General features: G+C 45.1%; 1 protein-coding gene across 5 annotated transcripts in view; it reads right to left on the reverse strand.

Annotated features, from left to right (window-relative positions):
• The window catches only part of utrn (utrophin), a 114,822-nt gene that overhangs the window by 79,549 nt on the left and 14,926 nt on the right, over positions 1-20,347 (reverse strand). For all 5 annotated transcript variants that reach the window (XM_086019361.1, XM_086019365.1, XM_086019362.1 and 2 more), the window contains 37 exons: positions 18,883-19,113; positions 18,086-18,267; positions 17,682-17,832; positions 17,388-17,507; positions 17,073-17,174; positions 16,803-16,910; positions 16,544-16,723; positions 16,228-16,397; positions 15,543-15,666; positions 15,370-15,457; positions 14,550-14,794; positions 14,239-14,398; positions 13,032-13,150; positions 11,826-11,963; positions 11,244-11,357; positions 10,944-11,099; positions 10,680-10,850; positions 10,107-10,313; positions 9,900-10,034; positions 9,062-9,211; positions 8,333-8,494; positions 8,065-8,196; positions 7,750-7,923; positions 7,467-7,622; positions 7,022-7,192; positions 6,301-6,480; positions 5,990-6,118; positions 4,869-5,039; positions 4,577-4,633; positions 4,066-4,209; positions 3,681-3,818; positions 3,520-3,606; positions 2,777-2,950; positions 2,486-2,658; positions 1,825-1,975; positions 734-909; positions 314-449 (listed from right to left, as the gene is read on the reverse strand). In XM_086019361.1, coding sequence (XP_085875487.1) covers positions 314-449; positions 734-909; positions 1,825-1,975; positions 2,486-2,658; positions 2,777-2,950; positions 3,520-3,606; positions 3,681-3,818; positions 4,066-4,209; positions 4,577-4,633; positions 4,869-5,039; positions 5,990-6,118; positions 6,301-6,480; positions 7,022-7,192; positions 7,467-7,622; positions 7,750-7,923; positions 8,065-8,196; positions 8,333-8,494; positions 9,062-9,211; positions 9,900-10,034; positions 10,107-10,313; positions 10,680-10,850; positions 10,944-11,099; positions 11,244-11,357; positions 11,826-11,963; positions 13,032-13,150; positions 14,239-14,398; positions 14,550-14,794; positions 15,370-15,457; positions 15,543-15,666; positions 16,228-16,397; positions 16,544-16,723; positions 16,803-16,910; positions 17,073-17,174; positions 17,388-17,507; positions 17,682-17,832; positions 18,086-18,267; positions 18,883-19,113 — 5,562 coding nt within the window. The remainder of the gene's footprint in view (positions 1-313; positions 450-733; positions 910-1,824; positions 1,976-2,485; positions 2,659-2,776; positions 2,951-3,519; positions 3,607-3,680; positions 3,819-4,065; positions 4,210-4,576; positions 4,634-4,868; positions 5,040-5,989; positions 6,119-6,300; positions 6,481-7,021; positions 7,193-7,466; positions 7,623-7,749; positions 7,924-8,064; positions 8,197-8,332; positions 8,495-9,061; positions 9,212-9,899; positions 10,035-10,106; positions 10,314-10,679; positions 10,851-10,943; positions 11,100-11,243; positions 11,358-11,825; positions 11,964-13,031; positions 13,151-14,238; positions 14,399-14,549; positions 14,795-15,369; positions 15,458-15,542; positions 15,667-16,227; positions 16,398-16,543; positions 16,724-16,802; positions 16,911-17,072; positions 17,175-17,387; positions 17,508-17,681; positions 17,833-18,085; positions 18,268-18,882; positions 19,114-20,347) is intronic.

The raw sequence follows: 20,347 nt of genomic DNA on the forward strand, positions 1-20,347 counted from the left end.
ACCTGGGCTGAAACGCTTGTCAGTTAGAAAAACAATAAAGTATAGCGGCATTTGCTGCAGTAGACACCCTGCCTCAATTAGTCGAGCCCCTCACCTCAAGCTTTAGCCTACTTATTGGCTCCTTTGGGATTAAAAAAACAGGTTGTGCATTACAATACCATCAATATTTTACTCTCTTTCTTTCACTTCACTCAAGATGTGACATATTTGAAGCCTGCTCGCACTCTAAGATTTGGCTCGCAACACAAAGCCAAAATTTGACGTGAAAAACTTGACAACAAGGTGCACTCTCATGGTGCACTCTTGCGCCTACCTTAAGTTCTTTGAGGTTCTGGTCAGTGGAGGAGACGGGAAGTGTGACGAAGGCGTTTTCCGCCTGCTGCAGCCATGAAGCCAAATCCTGGCTTCGCCTCATCAGGTCCGCCAGGGCAGGATCGCCTGCAGCCAGCCTGCACGTACACATGCATAGACACATTATTTACCCAGATTGGGATCTCCATTTCCCTCCAGGCTGCGCACTTAATCGGGGAATTTACATTTAAATTACCATTGGCGATTAAATGACCGCCCCGATAAGGAAACGAAGATAGGCAGGAAGTGCTGACCTCAATCCTGTACTACACTAGAAATTCAAAACTTCTAATCGTAATCCCGTTACGCAAATGACGGCGTTACAAGTATATATCTATATCATCTCCCCTCATTTACATAATATCCATGTTTCCATAAATACCTGCGCTGTCGGTCCGCCACCTGGCGGTTCACAGCCCTCCATCGCTGATGCAGGACGTGGAGCTTCTCGTCCAGCAGAGGGCCGTCGGGGGAGGACAGCTGGCCGGTGATGCGCTCTCCTGTGCAGGTGAGACCAGCCAGGACGGCCTGATGGCTGGCGAGGCCTTCCTCTAACTCCTGGGGAAAAATAAATAAATAAATTCAATTTTCTACTCAGAAAACAAAACAAACATCACACTACAATGAATATGCAGATTTTCAAACGTAAACTCCTATCAGCTCAAATCGAAGTTAAGTCCCACAAACACCAAGTTAAGGAAAAGTCATGTATGAATTTGAGCCAAACAAGTCCCAAGACCTAAAACTGAGCTCTGGCACCCCCGCCTCTGCTAATTGGTGTCGCTTAATCCCTTCACTCGCTCTTAAAACCTGTGAAAAAAAAAAAACAACTTGTGAAGACGGCATCAAGCTTTAGTAAGCACACAACGATGCCGTCTCGTCTTCTCTCGTGCATAATGAATTTGCATCGATTGTAGTTGTTTGTTTAATAGATGCAATATAGACACAACAAGCCTCCACAGGGAACGGAGTTGAATTATCAAAGAGCCGCTAACAAGCGTCTAATAATTCAAACAGTAATAGCATAACTCGGAGATAACAATCTCGCTTTGAACTCGTCTTGAATGAGGATTCATCACAACAGATATACTGTGTATAACTTTGCATCTCTCATGGCCATTCGATGACCATGTGCTCAGACCTTTGGGGCTGTGCTTTGAGAAATAGCCAAGCAAATAAAACATCAAGAAAATGACAGACTCCTTGTGGTCAAATGTGAACACCAATTTACTTATAAATACGAGTGTCTGTAACGCTGACTTGGAACAGAATTCTTTGTAATTTGTTTCAATGCATTTAAAAGTAAACACAATTCTGTTTCATCATTGAAATTCATTTATTTTACAATATGTTAAAACATTTTAATTTGACTTCATTAATGCACCAGTGCGTAACAGCTTTCGTCATGTTACTGTGTATAGATGTGTGTGTGTGTGTGTTAATAGCAAACAAGCACCGGCATCTTCTACCGACCTCTTGGTGGCGCCGTGCTGATTCCAGGTCCAAGTGTCCCTCGGGCCCAAGGCCGTCTGACAGCAGCCTCTCGGTGTCGGTCAGCCACTGGCTCAGGTCATTCAGGTCGCAGTGGAAGTGCCTCCACTCCTCGATGGCGCGGTCAAAGCTCCTGCGCAAGGAAAATACACATTTAGATTTACACATTGTAAATGCATAGGATCAAAAAAAATGCAAGAATAAAATGTAGAGAAAATACTGTGCATATGATACACAATGGGAGGCTTCAAATACAACTTGCTATGGCACTGACGGACCACATGAATTTTATTTCCTGTATCGGAGCAAATGCAATCTGTTCAAGGGAGCACTGAGGAAATGACTTTTGGATGGGTAACCTTCTACAATGAACTCCATTTGTTTAGCTTTTAACAATGCCCCAAAGTTGGTGTGATTACTGGGAGATCACCTTATTGGCTCAGCTAACAGTATTCCCGAGAACAGTTTGCATCCAGTTGCGACTGTGAGGCAATTCGATTTATGTTAGCGAGGTAGCAAATAAAAAGATGAAAAAAATCTGTCACATTTTTCACATGCAACATTCACACAGATCTGCAAACAACAAGTGAAAAGGCAAGCCAAATGGCATATTTGGGAGTTGCGGTGGAGGCGGTGCGCTCACCCTTTGCGCTGGTTGTACATGCGGTTGAGGCGGTCCCACTCGGCGTTGAGTTGGGTGAGCGCGTCCTCGGTCTGGGAGACCTCGGCGGGCGATGCGTGCTGGATGACGTGCGGGTGGCGCTCGTGGATTTCGGTCACCTGCTCGCCCACCCGCTCCATGTTTTCGCTGATGGTCTGAAGGCAAGAAGAACAAATGACATGAGCACTGGAGGTTCCTTTGATGTGACAGACCCAACTCATAACACATCACGTAAATAAAATTCAATTTCAATTCAGAATCAGCCGGACGGACCCTGAGCGTGTCCTCCTGGCTGGAGAAATCTTCGTAGAGCCCCCCGCTGAGCTCGGACGAGTTGAGCAGCAGCTCATTGTCGGCCATGGCCAGCAGCACTTTGTTGACATCCAGCAAGTAGCCTGACGGGCTCTGCGAGGAAACGCGGCCGCGGTCCGCCACCGGCTGCACGTCCTGCGCACACACACGCACACAAACGAATGACACAATTACTGCCAAATTGTCTTTTCCTGTAAAAACTACAAAGAAAAAGACCACAGGAAGCTGCCGTGAAATAAGTGGACTCGTTTAAAGCAGAAAAGACTCTGTGGGTGTCCTTTTGTGAGGACTATACAAATAAATTTAACTCGGCTTGACTTTGCAGGGACTGTGTTAGAATCAATCTCTAGTCACTATGTCGTGACTTAAGAATGTTCTAGTAATCAGTCATGAATTCTTTGTCCTCTGCAAAGACCGACTCAAACTAGTGCCGTACTGAGCCAAGAGGAGTTTAGATGCCTCAATGAACAATATCCATTCAACAGTCTTGTACTGCATCAGGTGGCCATGGCAAGCAAACCACAGAGAGCAGCCACGCAATTGATGCACTGTGACAAAACCTATTTCATGATTTTTCATTCTATTTAATTGCATCATGTTGTCCATGTCCCACCACTAGCGCCTGTTAATGTTTCATTAAAGACACACCGCAACATCACGTGGGTTACACTGATCTCGAACAAAAGCGATCAAACTGAGCTCACCTGGGGCGGCAAGTCTCTTATCTGCTGCGTGAGCATGTGGGCAGACGAATCGACGTCGAGCTGCCTGCTTCTCAGCACCCTCAACTCCTACGAGCACAAACACAGAAATTAACAGCAGTACACAAAGCGTGACGTCTGGAAAAAAAGAGTGCGCATCTTACCCTGTGTGAAGAGTACTGGTTCTGAAGTCGGAGCAGCAGGATCCTCAGTTCCTCCCTCTGGAGCTCGTCAGATGTTTGCTGAAGCAGATCTTCTCCTCGTCTCAGCAGGTTTTCTATGCTGGCTTTCTCCTCATCCAGCTGGACACCAGACAAGCCAAGAGAGGGGAAACAAGTTGAGCAGCTTGAGGGACTAAAGTGAAGAGACTTTCCTTTCCAAGGCACCAACAGGCTTCCTGACAGGGACATTGACCTCGCTTCCGATTGGTCGGCTTTACGCCACTAGCGCGACTGGCGCCATAAACCTTGATAAGGAACACTTTGTTTCGGCTTCGGCCTTCAAAAGAGTCCCCCCCCCCCCCCCCCCCCCAATCCAGCGCAACTCTACCTTGTCATCGTCGGGGAAGTTTGCAGGGTCCTGCTGCAGAGTCCTGAGCGTGTCCTGGAGCTCGGTCTGGAATTCCTGCATCTCGCTGGGGAGCAGATCTTCAGTCTGAGTCTCCACTGAGGTCTCCAGGTTACGAAGAACATGCTAAAGAAAAAGACAAATCTGGGGATGGGTTCTGTTTTTCGATGCAAATTACAATGTGAAGTGTCATTTTAAATCTTTGTGAGATCTACAACATGAATTCTGATGTATGTTCCATAAAACTCTATTCATTTATTTCTAACCGTTTGTCTGATTGTATGTGTATATGTGGATGTTGAATTTGTCTGATTATAGCCTCTGTGTGTTCCCATGTTAATGTAATTTGCCAAAGGCCTTTAGAGTCAGTTGAGTTGGCCGACGTAACTTCAACTATAATAGCAATGAGAATGTATCTTTAACCACTTTGAGCATTATGTCTAGTCATTCAGTTTATTTATGTAGTGTAGTGTAGTGTGTGTAGTCGTTGAACCTGCTGAGGTGTTTCCTGGTTTATGTCCACACCTCCCGACTCCAAACTGGTCATCATCTGCGTGAAAACATACATTTCTCGTATTCTAAAACTATCGTGACAGTGTTGCAAAGGGGTGGAAATCTCCAGTGAATTTCCTGAAAGCTTCCAGTAAATGTAAGCTCGAGAATTCTATTTACTGTCATGACAATAAAGAATGCAGTGGAAGCTATACAATCGAAATCAAAATACTTGGCCAAGGTATGGGGTGTACATGATATTGCGAGTTTTCTCTCTTTTTTTTTTGTTTTACCTGGGCGGTTTTGATGTGCTGCGAGACTTTGTCGAAGTTGCAGTTGAGCTCAGCCAGTTTGGGCTCCACCACGTCTCGGCAGGCGGTGCCCCGGCTGGTCATCAGGATGACGGCCTGGTCCCGAACGTTGTCCACGCGCATCCCAACGTCCTCCAACTCCTCCAGCATGTTCTGATGACAAAAGCACACAATGGTTATACATTAATATTTTGCGGTTCATCATTTGCGCCCCCGCTATATCACAGATTTTTAATTGACTGCATCATATAAGTTTAAAAAAAACAACAACATTTTTTAATATGGTCTCTCTGTATCGCTGATATTCCCCTATTGCAGTTGGGTACAGAATGCATCCGATGCAATAAATTAATTGTGATATTATTATCACCATAACATTTATCTACAAGGTTAGTTTGTCTCCTGATTCAAAACAACCTGTCAGCCACGTTGTCAGCTAAAGCCAGCAGGGTGACCAAACATAGCAGTCTAACTGCCATACTGTCTTCTTATCTCACATTAATTGCTAACATAGTAACAGATGCGTGCAGGAGCTTTGGTTAACGACAGATATTTTCAGTTAATTTTTGGAGATGAGGGCACACAGTGGAGCCCAGACCTCCACCACAATGTACTCTAGGTGGCGGTAGAGTTTTTCTTTATTAGAAAAAAAATTATATAATTATTAGTAGTTATTATTCAGTTAGTTGACACATTTGGTTTTATCATAGAACTACTTCATTAAGTCTGATTTGTTTATAATTCATTATATAACACAAATAAAATATAAACAAATTTCAAAAATGATTGTGGGAACCCCTATTTAGAGACACATTTTATAAACTGCCAATATAATATTTATTAGTCAGTCTATAATAACAATAAAAAAAACATACGGAACTGTTACAAGTCATTTGATGAGAATAGCTAGTGAGCTCCTGCTTGCCAAATAGTGAGCCCACATTTAGCACTAGTGCTGGCAACCAGATTCAACTAAATAGAGAAATAGTGGCTTCGCAAACTTCAGCCAAATAGTGTTTGATTGCTTATCGTAATCTAGCAATTTATAGCCCTTTGAGATTTTCAAAAATGAACATCATATTAGGGAGGTAGCATTTTCTTACCTTGACCACCTTCTCCCGCTCGGCCGGCTCCAGCCGCTCCGCCTCGTCCAGGTGGATCTGAGTCTGGTAGAGCCACGTGCTGATGTGGGCCAGGTTCTCATCAAAGATTTCCACCTCATTCTGGTGGCTCTGCAGCAACAGATGAGCTTGGTGAAGCAGCATGGGGCTCATGATCTAATATTTTGATATTTGTCTCAAGTAACTGTCAACAATTGCAAATTTGGGATCACAAGGTGGTTCAATTTGGCCACATACTGTGGCATCTCAACCCCCGCTTGCCCCTTTGCTTTTTGATGTATTGTTGCACCCACCAGCACAGCACTGAGCCAGTCCTCGATCCACGTGCGGACTTGGCCCCAGGACTCGTTGAGGCCACAGAGTTTGTCCTCCAGCTGCGTCTCGCTTCCCTCCACCACCGTCTGCAGCGCGCCGCTGGTCTCCATCAGACTGGACAGCTCCAGCTGACGGCGTTCAGACTCCTTCAAAAGGCCCTGGTGATGCCACAAACAGTAGTTTGGTGTTTTATTCCCATTATAAAAGCTGTACCCGTATTTACATAGATAACAATGGTCAGAAAGAATGGAAGAAGCTCCCCTAAGAGTCCAACTGGCTTATGGTGCACCCTACTGGCCAAAAGTAGAAATAACAGGTTGCTGAACGCAATTCAATTCTATTCAATTAGTAAGAGACTTTTTCTCACCTCCAAATTTAATAGTCTGTCTTCTGATAAGGTTACAACTATTCTCCTCTGAAAAACATTACTGTTATTTTTCAATATTACAAGTGTAATCCTAAAAATATAACCTTTCCACCATGGAAAAAGTATGACCATTTTACTTGAAAATAACTTTAATATCATGATCAAACTAATGTGATTTTTCTGTCTAAAAATACTAAAAAAAGGATAAGTATTACAAGTAGTATTAGTAGTATCTGTTGTAGTACTAACAGTATCCACAACAACAACAACAAAAATAATAACAACAATAATAATAAAGGCAATTGTAATAATTTGTCTTAGTATGTCCTCACATTCGCCCAGCCAATCTCAGCATCAATGTCTGCCGGCATGTCTCCGCTGTTGTTCTTCTCCTGGAGTGCAGCCTCGCTGGTGGTCAGCCACTCCTGCAGGGCGGCGCTCTCCTTGTGGAACTTCTGCGATAGGGACAAGGCTTTTTCCAAGTCCTGCTTTCCCTCTGTTACCTACAAGGAAAAAAGAACACACATTAGACCAAAGGATTTTGAAATTTGCAGGCAATTGCGATATCTAGAGTTACCGACCTTCTGTGTAGTGGCAGTTGTTTGAATGTTTAGGATAACCATTACATCTACGCTAGTTTCTTAGCCTGTCTATGGCATTTTGCATTATATGTTAGCATTAGGCTTTTTAAAAAAAAATTTTTCTTTGTACGTGGTCTCTCTATATCGTGGCTTTTCACCTATCGGGGTGGGTGTGGAACGCCAGGGTTCACTCTACCTGTGCCCCCAGGTCGTTGTAAAGCAGTTTGAGAGAAGTCAGCTGCTCATCCATGGCCTTGGGGTTCTCCGTCTGCTGTTTCTGCACAATCTGCCGACCGGTTTTTATCACCGTCTCCACCTCCAGTTTCACCTCACTCAGCAGCTTGTACAGTTTCTGCACAGTCACGAGAAAGGGAAGTCAGCACGGGGCAGACAAGCTGTACAATATAAAGTGGTAGCCTGACTCACAAGTTGAATTCGTCAGGGTCTCACTGTACAAATAATGTGAATTCTTGTCTCACCATGCAGCCGTTGAGGTGGGACTGGATCTTCTCCGGCTCCAAATCCCTGATATCCAAAACGTGCAGCTCAGCCTTGGCGCCGTCGAGAACCCTCTTGCAGTCCAACATGCGCTGCTCAAAGTTGGCAGGCTTCTGGAATAGCTGGTATTTTGTGGAAATCTCTCGTAGTTTTCTCTGCATTCAAAGAAAATAAAGGTAAGACATTTTGGGGGTGATGAGCAGCTACTGTTTGAGCCTCACTTGAAAGGATAAAAGAAAGGATGTTGTGACAGAGACCAGCAGTGCCAAGTAGACACAAGGAGGGGTCAGTGTTACCTGAAGCTGATCAAGCATGGTGCCACCTTTAGCAGCTTTGCCATCGGCGACCGGCGGTGGCAAGTTGGCAACGTTCCTCCTCCGCATCTCCTCCACCGTCGCTTCATGGGTCGCAATCTCAGCCCCGATATTCTAGAAAAAAAAATGATGCCTAATTCAAATCATTCCAACTTCAAGTCTCACATATTCTACGTTGCAACAATCGATTGATTCCGCCGCATTTCAGAATTCACACGCAACTTCTTCAAATATTGCATTCTCTGCGTACCTGTGCCTCCTGCGGAAGTTGGAAGGCGTCGATGCGGTCGGTCAGGTAGGACGTAAGCGTGTGGTCCAGTTGAGAAAGAGACTCCTGGAGGGTTTGGAGTGCCTCTTCGTTCTCCTTCAGCACGGCGAGCTGCTGCTCCAGGCCCATCCGCCTGTTGACAGCCTGCGAACGAGAGGGCGATATTTCTTTTAAACATGCTTCATTATGGTAGAAACAACATCCGTCCATGCACTTTCTATTAAATAAGCTTGGCATAATTTGTTTCTATGTTAGCATTAAGCTAGTAGACATTAAGTTGTATGTTAGCATTAACGACTTTTTTTCATTACACAAAATTATATGGTTTGGTTTACCATTTGAATACATAATTTTTAAATCAAATTAAACAAATTTTGCCACATTTTGCTTCAATTCAAGCGCCATTGGACTGCTCCTTCTTGTGTTTATGTGCCGACTTTTTGCTTTGTGTTACGAGACAAAATTTGCGATACAAGCGAGCTTCAGACGCACGAAAACTATTTTATGTACAGTATTGACACTTTCGAATGTAGTTTATTTGTTTTTATCATCTTTTATTAAGTTTTTATACAATACAGTGCATTGTTTCTCAGTTAAAAATATACAGCATTTAAAAAAAAAAATTAAAATGTGGTGTTCTATAACTATAGTGTAAGCTATACAATAACAATAAATCCAGGCCGAAGAAAGTAGAGCTCAAAAAATTCTCACCTGGTGGTTCAGTTGCTCATAGCGGGAATTGAAGGCCTCGAGTTTCTCGCCAATGAGCTCATCCAGAATGCCGCCGTCGATCAACGTCTGACCAAGCTCTCGGATTTGTGTGCGGTTATCTGCCGGATGACGGAGCACGCTCTCCAAGCCCTGGCAGGTGATTGGACGAGCAAGGCGAGAGAGTGAGAGGGCCAGCAATTACATCAAGCGACGTTGAGGAAAATGGTGAGAAGTGAATAAGAGATTAGAAAAGAAGTGAGAGAGAATCAACGGTCATCATTTTATTTGAGTGGACTTTTTTGGGGGGAAGTCTTCATTATCGTTTTGAACAATGCAGCAGCATAGGGTGAAGCGCAGTGTGACGCTAAGTGACTTTGACGGAGATGCTGCGGGCAGGCTACAGATATAGCAACCAGCCAGACACAGGCTGGGAGCAAGACTCTCTGCAAAGTATACTCCAGGAAGACAAAATACACATTTACCAGGGCATTTTGGACAATTTCTGCTATTCTAATCATTAAGGAATGTGTGGATGGCGCGCCGTGGAAGAACTTCATCAAGCAACGGCGATTTGAACGCAAAAAGTGCAGCAAAACGTAGACAGACAATATCAAGTTACTCACTGGCATATGTATTCTTTATCCTGTGTCAAAACAATTACTATATGCACAGGGGTTGTGGAGAGATGTCGTGGTGGTTTTGAACAAACTGTTATTTTCGGGGGGGACATCTAATACACTCCAAACGTGTGATATGACCACCGGATCTCCATTTGAGTCATAAGACCCAAATGAGGAAAATAGGTGACAATGCAAGGGTGTCCGCGGGATGTTTGTACCTCGAGTGCTTCATGAACCACCTCTGTGCTCTCCGGTAGACTTTCCGTGGCTTGCACCTTCTCCTCCAAGGTGTTAAGCCAGCTTTGCTCATTGTCCAGGAACTGCAGCAGCTCCATCCAACACGACCACACCTCCTGCATTACAAGCAACGTTACAGTATATGCTCTATTTCAGCAGTTCCCAACCGGAGTGGCAGGCAGCTTTACCTCCAGGGTGTGGCACTTGCTCTTCAGGCGGTCGCAGAGCTTGTGGTAGTTCCCCAGAACGCCCTCCAGTTGTGCTGTCAGCCCCTGCCCACCGCTTCCTCCGACTCCACCTCCACCAAGGGGTACCGTCCTGGACACCAAGACGTTGATGCTGTCCTTCAGGATCTTCACTTTCACCTCCTTCTGCAGCACTTCCTCATTAGCCCTCTGTTAACAAATCAATTGAGAGTCAAAGCTTGTTTTTTTCGGGGGGAGTTGTTTTGTTTTTGCTACTCCGTGTGCATTCAAGGAACATTTGTTTAAAGCTGGATACCTACCCTAACATGCTAATTTATTCAGCCTGTCTATGGCATTTCACATTGTATGTTAGCATTGAGCTATGTGATTTTCATAAAACGCAATGATATGGTTTAGCGGAACATTTAAGTTTTTGAATATCTAATCTTTCTTTTTCTCTATATCACATAATGTCGGCTATCGCGGAAGGGTCTGGAATGTATCCACCGTGATAAGCAGGGTGTCACCGCATGTTGAAAATGGTGCGTTCGCGGTTCTGTGTCGCCACCCTGTCACCTTCATTTCATCCAGCGCCGTCTCGAGCTCCTCCGGACTCTTATACTCAAAGTCCCGCATAAGGAACTCCTCGTCCACTTGAGACATCCACTCCTGCATCTCCGCCAAGTCTTTCTTCAGGTTCACCTGCTTCTCCTGACTCTCTAATAAACGATCCTGCTGGCACAGCAACTGCAAGACGGACATAAATGGAAATTCCCCCAAAAATCTGAAGTTCAGCATCTCATCCAATTTATGGCCCAGGTACGAATCAAAGCTTTCTACCTGTTTCAAAAGCGATTCCGACCGACTTTGGAAATCTCCCACCATATGCTGCCCCCACTTGGCCAGCCCCGGTACCGCAGCCGCATGCACGGCGCTGACGTTGTCGTCCATCTGCTTCAACGCACCCTGCACGGACTCCATCTCGTTCACATACTCCTGCATCAGAGTTTACTTTTTATTGACACTGTCACATATGTATTAGTTAACAGTATGTTTATTAGTGGTGTGGTATAGTGGTATGAATTGGATCTGTGTTACGATTATTGTGTCCGGTGAGAGTAACAAATGCATTCTTCTGACCTTGCAGTGATTCAATTCTTCCTGTAAGCTGTGTGCGTCGCTCGACCTCGTCGCATCTCGGGACAGAAGCTCCTGAACTGCCTCCAACCAGCGTTCCACCTCTGCCATCAGCACCTGAAGGCAACATCATTATATGATTACACAATATTACCGCTAGAGTAAACCCCTGTTTTATGAAGCGACCTTTTTTTTTTTTTAACTGCCTTTTACGGTACACGGACAAATTTGAATTAAAAGTAACGTGACTTCAGTGAAGTACCACGTTGGGCCAGGCAACACTGAGCTCTACTGAAAGAGCAGCGTAATCCAAGTAATATTGGTTATTCTTCACAGAGGATAAAGAATATATTCCTGTGTGTAATTAAAGTAAACTTAAACTGGAAGTAAACGGTAAATAGACACCTTGAAACAAGCACACTGTCCCTCTTATATGGAGAACAGTGCAAGTAAGAGTGAGAATTGTGTCCAAATGTGTTGCTTGTGGTAGGGACAAAACATTGTTATTTTACGTGGGTTCTGTATCGCAGGTGGGTCTGGAACAAATGCAATAAACGTAATGAAAAAAAAAGTGTGCTCTTCTACCTGATTGTTCTTCATGCTTCCGAGGACGCACTTGAGTGTCGCCAACTCCTCACGGGCCTTGGTGGAGAGCTGAGTCCATCTTTGCTGTTCTGTAGGATGGGAGGCTTGCTGTGTTTGTTCAATATCCAGACATAAACCCTAGAGAGGAAACAAAAGTTTCAATGACTACCTTCACAGCACACTGACTTGCTGCAAGTAGCCCGTTATACACAAGGCAATCATTTTAGCTGGTATTGTAAACCTCTGAAGCTTTTCACTTGGCCTTGATCCACGCTATGTGTTGTGTCATGTGACTTGATATTGTCATGTTTCCTTGACACTGAAATGCGCGTTGCATGTCAGGGCACGGTGCCCAGAATGTGCCACCGGCCCCCACCTCGCCGCCACAACAAGAGCTCAGACTGAGCCGCATTCCAAAGCCGGATAAAAAGAAGGAGAAAGGGGGGGTTAAAAAAAGGGAGGGACATACGAGCTTACTAACAAAGGTAGCAAAAAGTACTCAGTAGTCTGTATGTACGAAAGAGGTAACAAGCCTATTTTGACACGTAAAGATAGGTTTTGAAAGGGAGTGAGTAAAAGCAAAAAGTAATCCAAAAAATAAATACTCAAGTACAGATACCTGAAAGTTAATTACGGTAACGAAGCACGTGTACTTGGTTACTTGCCACCACTGACAACACACACACAGAACACAATACACATGTACAAACATGCGGCGCTTGATCCAAGGGTCCGATACAGTGCAGAAAGAAGCGAGGGTTGGAAATGATGACGTCATGGATGCATAAACATACTGTACACAAAGAAAGACCACTGAACAAAACAAAGAAATATCGGCTGAATGAAACACTTGTTTAAGTTAGCTTAGTTTTCGTAGGTTAGTGCAAATCGAAGCGTTAATTCAAATAGTTCATTCAAATTTGGGCCAATTTAAGACAGCGACCCTCCAAATTCAGCATATGGTGGGACTGAAAAATTCTTGCCGTACATACTCGCTGACACCCATTGTGTGGAACACTGTCACCTTCAACATAATGTGAAAATGTAGTCTGCTATTATCTAATCTGCGTAGCCAGTGAATAAACATCATTGTAATAAATGACGAAAAGAACTGCAGTATTTTTGTTTGGCAATGAAGAGCACATGCTCAAATTGCTCAATGGTTCCAAGGAAGTCATCTGTGCATGGACGTAGCACTCCACCCACCTGTGCCCGCTGCACCGCCGCCTCAGTGGTGCCAACGTCGCTGATGCCTCGTCTCAGTGCGGCCAGTCTGGCCTCCAGCCCCTCCACCAGAAGAGAGCGAGCCTTGATGGCCTCCAGAGCTGGAAATTGGACCAAGGCATGCAGATCACATTTCTGCTTTTCCACCACACGGGGGCAGCGAGACGTTTTGAGTAGTGTGCATGCTTGTCGTTTTGCAATCCTATTTTATGTTTGACAGCTTGTATATTTAACACAGCCCATCATTACGCTGCTAAGGAGACAACATAAAACACAACCACTACTTGATATAAGGACATTCCTTTTACCCTCTTGTTCTTCATAACTCATCTTCATTCCTACCTAGTCATTAGCTGATGATTTCATACTTGCATTGTAGTGAGAGTGTTTACATACAGTGCATCCAGAAAGTATTCAGGTCGAAATGGCGCCGGATAAGCAATGATGCGAACAAAGGTGCACAAATTGTTATATACTGGGGGATTTAATCTATTTTGGAGCAAGGTTGTAACATTCCAACGTTATAAACAAAGGGAAGCAATGTGAATATTTTTCAGAAGCACCCTATACAGTGCTATGATGAAGCCAAGGAGGGGACATAAAAGACAAGAGAAAAGCCAGAGCAGAAATAAAATGGATTTTCTGTGGCTCTTGTCCAACTCTCTTTGCTCGAGTCCAGCAGGCAAAGAATGCAAGAACACACCTGCGCCTGAGGTCTCCAAGTCTCACCTTACAAAAGTCATTGTAGCGGAGCCCATCATTTACTAGATGTCACACTGAGACACATGCTCACATTTGGAGGATTTCATTCTTTCTACATTGGGGTTTGACAATGAATTACAGGATTCGATGCTGTACCGTACGTCGGAACAAGAACCATATTGTTTGTGAATGAAATCCCTGCTAAGATGTTTAAAAAGATTTAATCGATGAATGAATCAATCAAGGATTAGCCTAGAGCCCGTAGTTCCTTCCTGAATTTTAATTCATTTTGACTGGTTTTATTTTGCTAAGTCCCTCTTAGCTCTGATTTGGATGGGACTCATTTATCCTGTAAAGCAGCACTTAGTGAAGATGCAGCCCGCTATGTTAGCGCCTCTGGTGAGCTTGTGTTACATTTGAATGTCTTCAATTACATTAGTGGTTCATTTCATGTTGTACTCGTGGCAGTTCACGTGTGACTTGTTACCTTGGCTGGCCTCCAGCTGTTTGCTCTGAAATCGCTGTAAAGTGGAGGCGTGATGTGCCGACACCACCACATTCTTGTCTTTTAAAGTAGGCAGCGACTCCACATCTGCACAAATCTGTTCTAACTGTGTACTCAATGCACTGAGAGGGACCAGTCGGGACTAAAGACACACACACACACACGCACACACCCCCACACACACACACGCACACACAAGGGGGTCATGAAACTGGCATTCGAGGTTATTGTTTTTCACCTATGGCAGGTGGCTCTGGAACATGTCCCCCATGACAAACAGAGGTTTGCTGTACCTGACATTCTTCACTCAGGTTCCTGAGTTGGCCGCTGTCAGACTCTTCTACCGCGCAAGTGGAGTCCAACCATCCATCCAGTTCATCCAAGACGCGATCCAGTCCTGCGAGCTCGGCCGACAGCGCCGTCGATTGAATCTGGGCGTCCGCTCGGTCGCGGGCCGCCTGCAGCTCCCTTGTGCACGCACCCAATTCGGTCTGGATCAGATCTACGTCCGCCCGCACGGAGTCCATATGCACGCCCTCTGAAGGCGCACAGGAAAAACAGTCAAATGACTCAATTAACATACTTTTAAGCATCTCTGTGTTAAATGAAAATTTGTAATTTCTATGTTAGCAAAAAAAACACACCAATGTGCTAACTGTAACTGTAAGGTCCAATTAGCCAATCAGCAGCAGGAAGAAAGCCATCTACGGCACTCTTGGCAAATTGTGCAAGCTAAGTTGAAAACAAAAGTCTGTTCACTACAAAGTATGTATAAAACACTACAAATATACACGTAGTTTATAAGATACAATTGAAAATATCAAAATAAAATGAAATCAAATTGTTTTGGATGGTCTATTATGTTTATACGTCATCATGTTCTTTAGAAAATGGCCACAAAATGATCCTAAACTGGAGATCAAACGCCAGCAGAATCACTGCACAAGAAGTGTGGCAGAGATTGAGAAAAATCACGTGCACTCAATCAATTCAATTGATTTTTCAATAGATTCCGCTCTGGACTCGCTGCTCTCCTTGAAGGTGTCACGTAAAGATGTTGACGGGTACAAACTCAAGCGTTGATATGTTGAAAGTGACAGCTTCATCACAGACCTCTCTCCAATTGCGCCATCAAGCCTCGACCTTCCTGGATCACGTGACCGACGGCGAGCTCCTTTGCTTTGAGTTCCACCTCGTGAGCCTAAAAAGCCCAAAGTACATGTTTAACTGCCACGTTCCAACGGGTCATTTTCTAATCTTGCCATCTGCCATCTGCCTCCTCCAACCTTGAGCTTTTCCTGCAGCTCCTGGGGATCGGCTGCCGCGTCCACTTGCGTGGAGGCTAGAGCTTGAGCGGACGCCTTCCACTTTTTGATCCAGCTCAGATGGTCAGAAAGTTTATTTTCAAACCTGAGGTGCACAAAGTGAACAGATTGGTGACATGTTTATGCAGTTATTAGTACTGTTTACTGTTCAAAAACGGAACTCCCAAAAGACACGTCATCATCTGTTTTTTGATGTCAAAATAGTATTTTATTTCAAGATATACAACTAAGAAAACATGCTGGGAGGGACACCGAAATTGAACGGCAGTGGATTTTTTTTTTTTTTTACATTCCTCATTCACTCCACCTTTTGCCACATTCAAAACACACATTTTACGCTACCACTACCACGAAACATACTCATTTTACCTCACACATAATCCATTCCGAGTATGAGGTGCCTAAACGTATCCGACTTCCAACGTGTTAGCATTTTCCTCCTCGATATGTGTCAGAACATCCACGTAAGTGAACGAGTAAGGGGGCGTGGCCTAGTGAGTGAACGTCGTGAGCTGGAGTCGGATTAGCGGGTGAGTTTGCGTGTGAGCGTTTGGATCCGTGTTGCTGCCGAAATCGGCTTCTTGCCAATGTTCTCGTTTTGTGTTTGTGTGTTTGTGCAACAACAAGCTTTTCTAGCAGTACTTACACCCTCCTGACTTCTATGTCCGTCTCCAGCAGTCGTTTCTTGGGAGGGGCGGGAGGGGCCAGCTCCTGGTCGGCGGCCGAAGAACCGGCGGTGGCAGGCGCTGTGACTGTCGTCATGACGACGTGTTCATCCACTTGAGTCATCCCAGCGTCGGTCACGGCTTCCATCACCTTGGTAGAGAGTGAGGCCATTCGTGAGTAAAGAGCCCATTCCGCGTATGCCAGATAAATGGACATCGATCAATATGTAACCAATGTATGATTTTTTTTTTGGTGCACAAAGATTGAACATTTTTGTGCCTAGTCACCATGCCCACCTGGAAGGAGCAGTCCTCCAGCCTCTGCACCAGGTTGTCCCATCGATGGGCCAAATCTTCAGTGTCCGCCTCGATGGCAGCTCCGGCCTCGCCGCTCCGTATTAATGACATCACATCCCGGCCTGCGTCGGAAAGTTGGTCGAGGGTCCTCCTCTTCTTCTCCATATCCTCCTTGAGAATCTACACATTTTTATAACGGGGCAATCAAAAGCTGGCTAATCTGCAGGTGCCCCCCACCAAGAGCTTCCTCTTTACTTACAGCTAATTGCCGCACTTTAGTGTTGATTTCACTTGGATCCTTAAAACTGCTGGTCTGCACTTTACTCAAGGCCTCTTCTCTTTCTTCCAACCATGCTCTGAATAAACTCTGCAGATGTGAGAGCAGAAATAGTGCTTGAGTCAACAAGTGTGTGTAAATTGCACATTTATTACAGCGGTGTTTCCCATCCTCTCTCTTTTTTTTTTTTTTCATGAAATGTGTGACATGCCGCAATAAATGTTGGGAAACAATGTTAAATCGAGATTGTACCTGATCCGTCACGAGCTGCTCCCACACCAGGAAGACTTCCTGTAGCTTGTGCCACCTCTCCTCCGTCCAGCGACAAACAGCTGCCCAGCGTTCACCCAAAGACTGAAAGAAAGATGGTTTTCCAACATGAACATTAATGAAGTGAGGCTGTGTTCAAATCTTGCCGACACTTTTTTAAACTGCAACACGTCCCCTCCAAGTAAATGAGCTAGGAGAACCAAAACGTTTTGTCTACTTTGACAAAAATCTTTTCTGTACTTTCTGTCAAAAATTCTTGCTTTGACACCTGATAGCCAAAGTCTCAGGTTGACTTACTTGGAGCTGCTCCTCCAGGGCGGCGGTAGCGCTCTCACCACTGTTCTCGTCCACCACAACCACCATGTGCGTTAGGGAGTTTACCTTCACCTGCTCTGCCTCCAGGTCATTCTGAAGCTCCTGAGAGGGCCAAAAGCAACCCGTGCAAAATTAGCACGGCTTCTGTAGAGATTATTTATGGGAAGTAGCATTTCTTCAATATGCTTGATATCCAGATTAAGGTCCATGTGCTAGTACGTTTTTTTTGTCCTCACTAGTGAGACAGTTGATCACAGTAGAGTAAAGTGTCTTTACTTTATGCTGTTCGACGCGTTCCTTATAGGCGTCGATATCTTTTGCCGGCGACTCTGTCTCGATCTTTCTGATGCGGTCTTCTGTCAGGGTCAGCCAATCGGAAAGCTGCTGGAGCTGCTGCTGCTGGAGCTCCATCAGGACTTCGTGGAGCCTAGAAACAACAAAGAAAGCAAGAAATAGGTTTGTCTTTGAAGCATTGGACACGATAACAGACTGACTGACTGCTGCAAGCCTGGGGGGGAAGCTCACCGCTTATCAGTTGTCACCTTCACATTGCTTGCAGCCTTGCACATTCCTCACAGATGAAAGCCATAAACATCTGAGGTCAGCGCTAAGACCGATGACCTCTACCCCGCGCGCATGTACGCTAATGCTTAAAACAGCTTCAAATGGTAATTCGTTACCTGGCTTGGCGGTCCATGCTGGCCACGCGTAGGCTCTCCCAGCGGGAATTCAGCAGACTCATCTGCTCCCGTATTTCATCCTCCACCTCTTCTGACAGGCTGCCCTGGGCGATCAGTTGATTGCCGGCTTGCAGCACGTTGCCCACGCTGCTCTGGTGAGCCGTCAACTCCATCATGAAGGCCTGCCAAAGTCGACAAGAGCCGAGCGGTCACAATTTGCCAGGGAAATGAACTCGCTGCCGACAGGCCTGAGAGCGGTGTTAGACTTCATGTGTTTAATGACAAGTTTGAATAGTAAAAGAACCATGAAAATGACTTTTTCAGAGTTAGAGTACGGTGCAGAACAAGTAGCAATTTGCTTACAGGTACTAAAATTACAGACACCTGGTGCAGCATTACTTGGTACCATTCTGTTGAGGAAAAAAAAACAGAAGGGTCCTTGATGTCATCCACTGTTTACATTGATTAGGGGCAAGGTATTTATTTGTGCTGAATTTAACAGGATAAAGCTAACTAGACCCTCAAGCTTCCTACTTATCTCGGTCATCTTCTTTTCTCAGTATTCAGATTCATGCTTTGTCCTGGATTCCACAAATTAGTCACAGACACTGGCGGTTGCGAAATCAGTAAGAGAAAAGCATGTTGCTTAATCCTTCCCGAAATGCCGTGAGAGACCCATGGGACCTCTTTCAAACGAAGTCGCAATGTGAATGCAAAACAGAACTTAACCGAGCCCAGTTTCACTTGATGTAAGACGGACCCCAACTGACTGATGCCCCTTTCGCGGCTCCTCTCACCTCATGCGTGTGAAACTGCTCTTTGACGCCCTCAACGTCGTCCAACACCTCGTCCTGGATCTGCAGGGCATCCTCGGCCGACAGTAGCCAAGTCAGTACCTCCTCCAGGGTGGTCTGGTAGGTGTCCAAGTCAGCTTCCATCATGTTGCCCTCCATCTCCCCTTCTGGCTCCATCAGGGCGTCGGGAGTCTCTGGCCGGGGGCTGTTGCCCGAGTCCCTCAGCTGCATATTCTGAGAAACATCAGAACCCATTCAGCAGAATTACCTTTGAACTGATTGTGATTTCTTCATATAGAAGTCACTGTTTTTGTTTGGGTTTTTTTTTTGGTTCAATTGCAGAGAGGACCAGGTGGGCTGGTGGGAGTGAGGGGATGACTTTTTTTAAGCTGCATTTTTTTCTTTTTTTGTTACAAAGGATGGGGTGGTGACATCCGCCCTTATGGACTGCGGATCAAAGTGCATCTTACGGATGCTGGAAAACAAAAAAACTTTATGAAGCACCGGCTTCATTCAAATCGAATTTGACATTTTTTTTTTTTAATGAATGAAAACTACATTTGTGTTTAGCTGGCGCAGTTTCTCGACCCTGCTCGTGCACAAAAAAAATCTCCCTATAATGTCCCAAAAAATAGCTCACTTTTTGTTTGACTTGTGTTTCTCGTGTAGCGACGATGTCCAATCAGCTGCTGCAGTGTTTTAAAATAGAAGCATCGGTTGAAGGAGGGAGAGGCTGGAAGTGACTGCTCTGAGGCATGCAGAGCGACCTGCCCTGCAGTTAGGAGTAAGAAGTATGCGGGCCTATTATGGGATGCTGGGAGGTGGCTGCCGACTTGCAGAGCAGGTCAAGCCACAATCGGGCCGTCTCAGTCGCAATGGTATACAACACTCCAGAAGCAAAAAGTATCGGTCACTCAACAATAAAATCCATGGCAGGAATTATTATGGTTGTCAAAGTGCAAATTTGACATTTCGGACATGAAGAAAAAAATTCACTTCCATAATGTCACAAATCTGGAAAAATCTTTTGCATGGAATCGCAAGGCAAGAATGAAATGGGCGCGGGTGGGGGGGTGGGGAATTTGTGACCAGTCCAAACAAAGAACCTCTATTCTGCCCCCCCACATGGTCACAAAAGCAGCGGCATTACGCATCACTTCCTGTGGCGGGAGGAAGCGTGCCAGGAAAGTTAGCACCCCTCAAACACGCCCCCCCCCCGACACACACACACACAGGACCAATCAGATGCAATAAAGTTTTCCAGCGCTCCTTCCAGTGTGTGAAGTGTGAGGCCAGATGCAATAAATAAAACTTAAGAGGTGATTTGGGGAATTTCTGACAACACCACAGATGTGATGATATGGTTGAAAGCAGTGCGGTGAACATACATTGCAGACCCGCTCCAAACTTTTTCTTATCATTTTACCTCTGCCACATGCTTTTAACACATTTCAACCTTAAATTATGC

This window comes from Filicampus tigris, chromosome 20 (assembly GCF_054856515.1).
Source record: "Filicampus tigris isolate MCC_2025a chromosome 20, RoL_Ftig_1.0, whole genome shotgun sequence".
NCBI lineage: Eukaryota > Metazoa > Chordata > Actinopteri > Syngnathiformes > Syngnathidae > Filicampus > Filicampus tigris.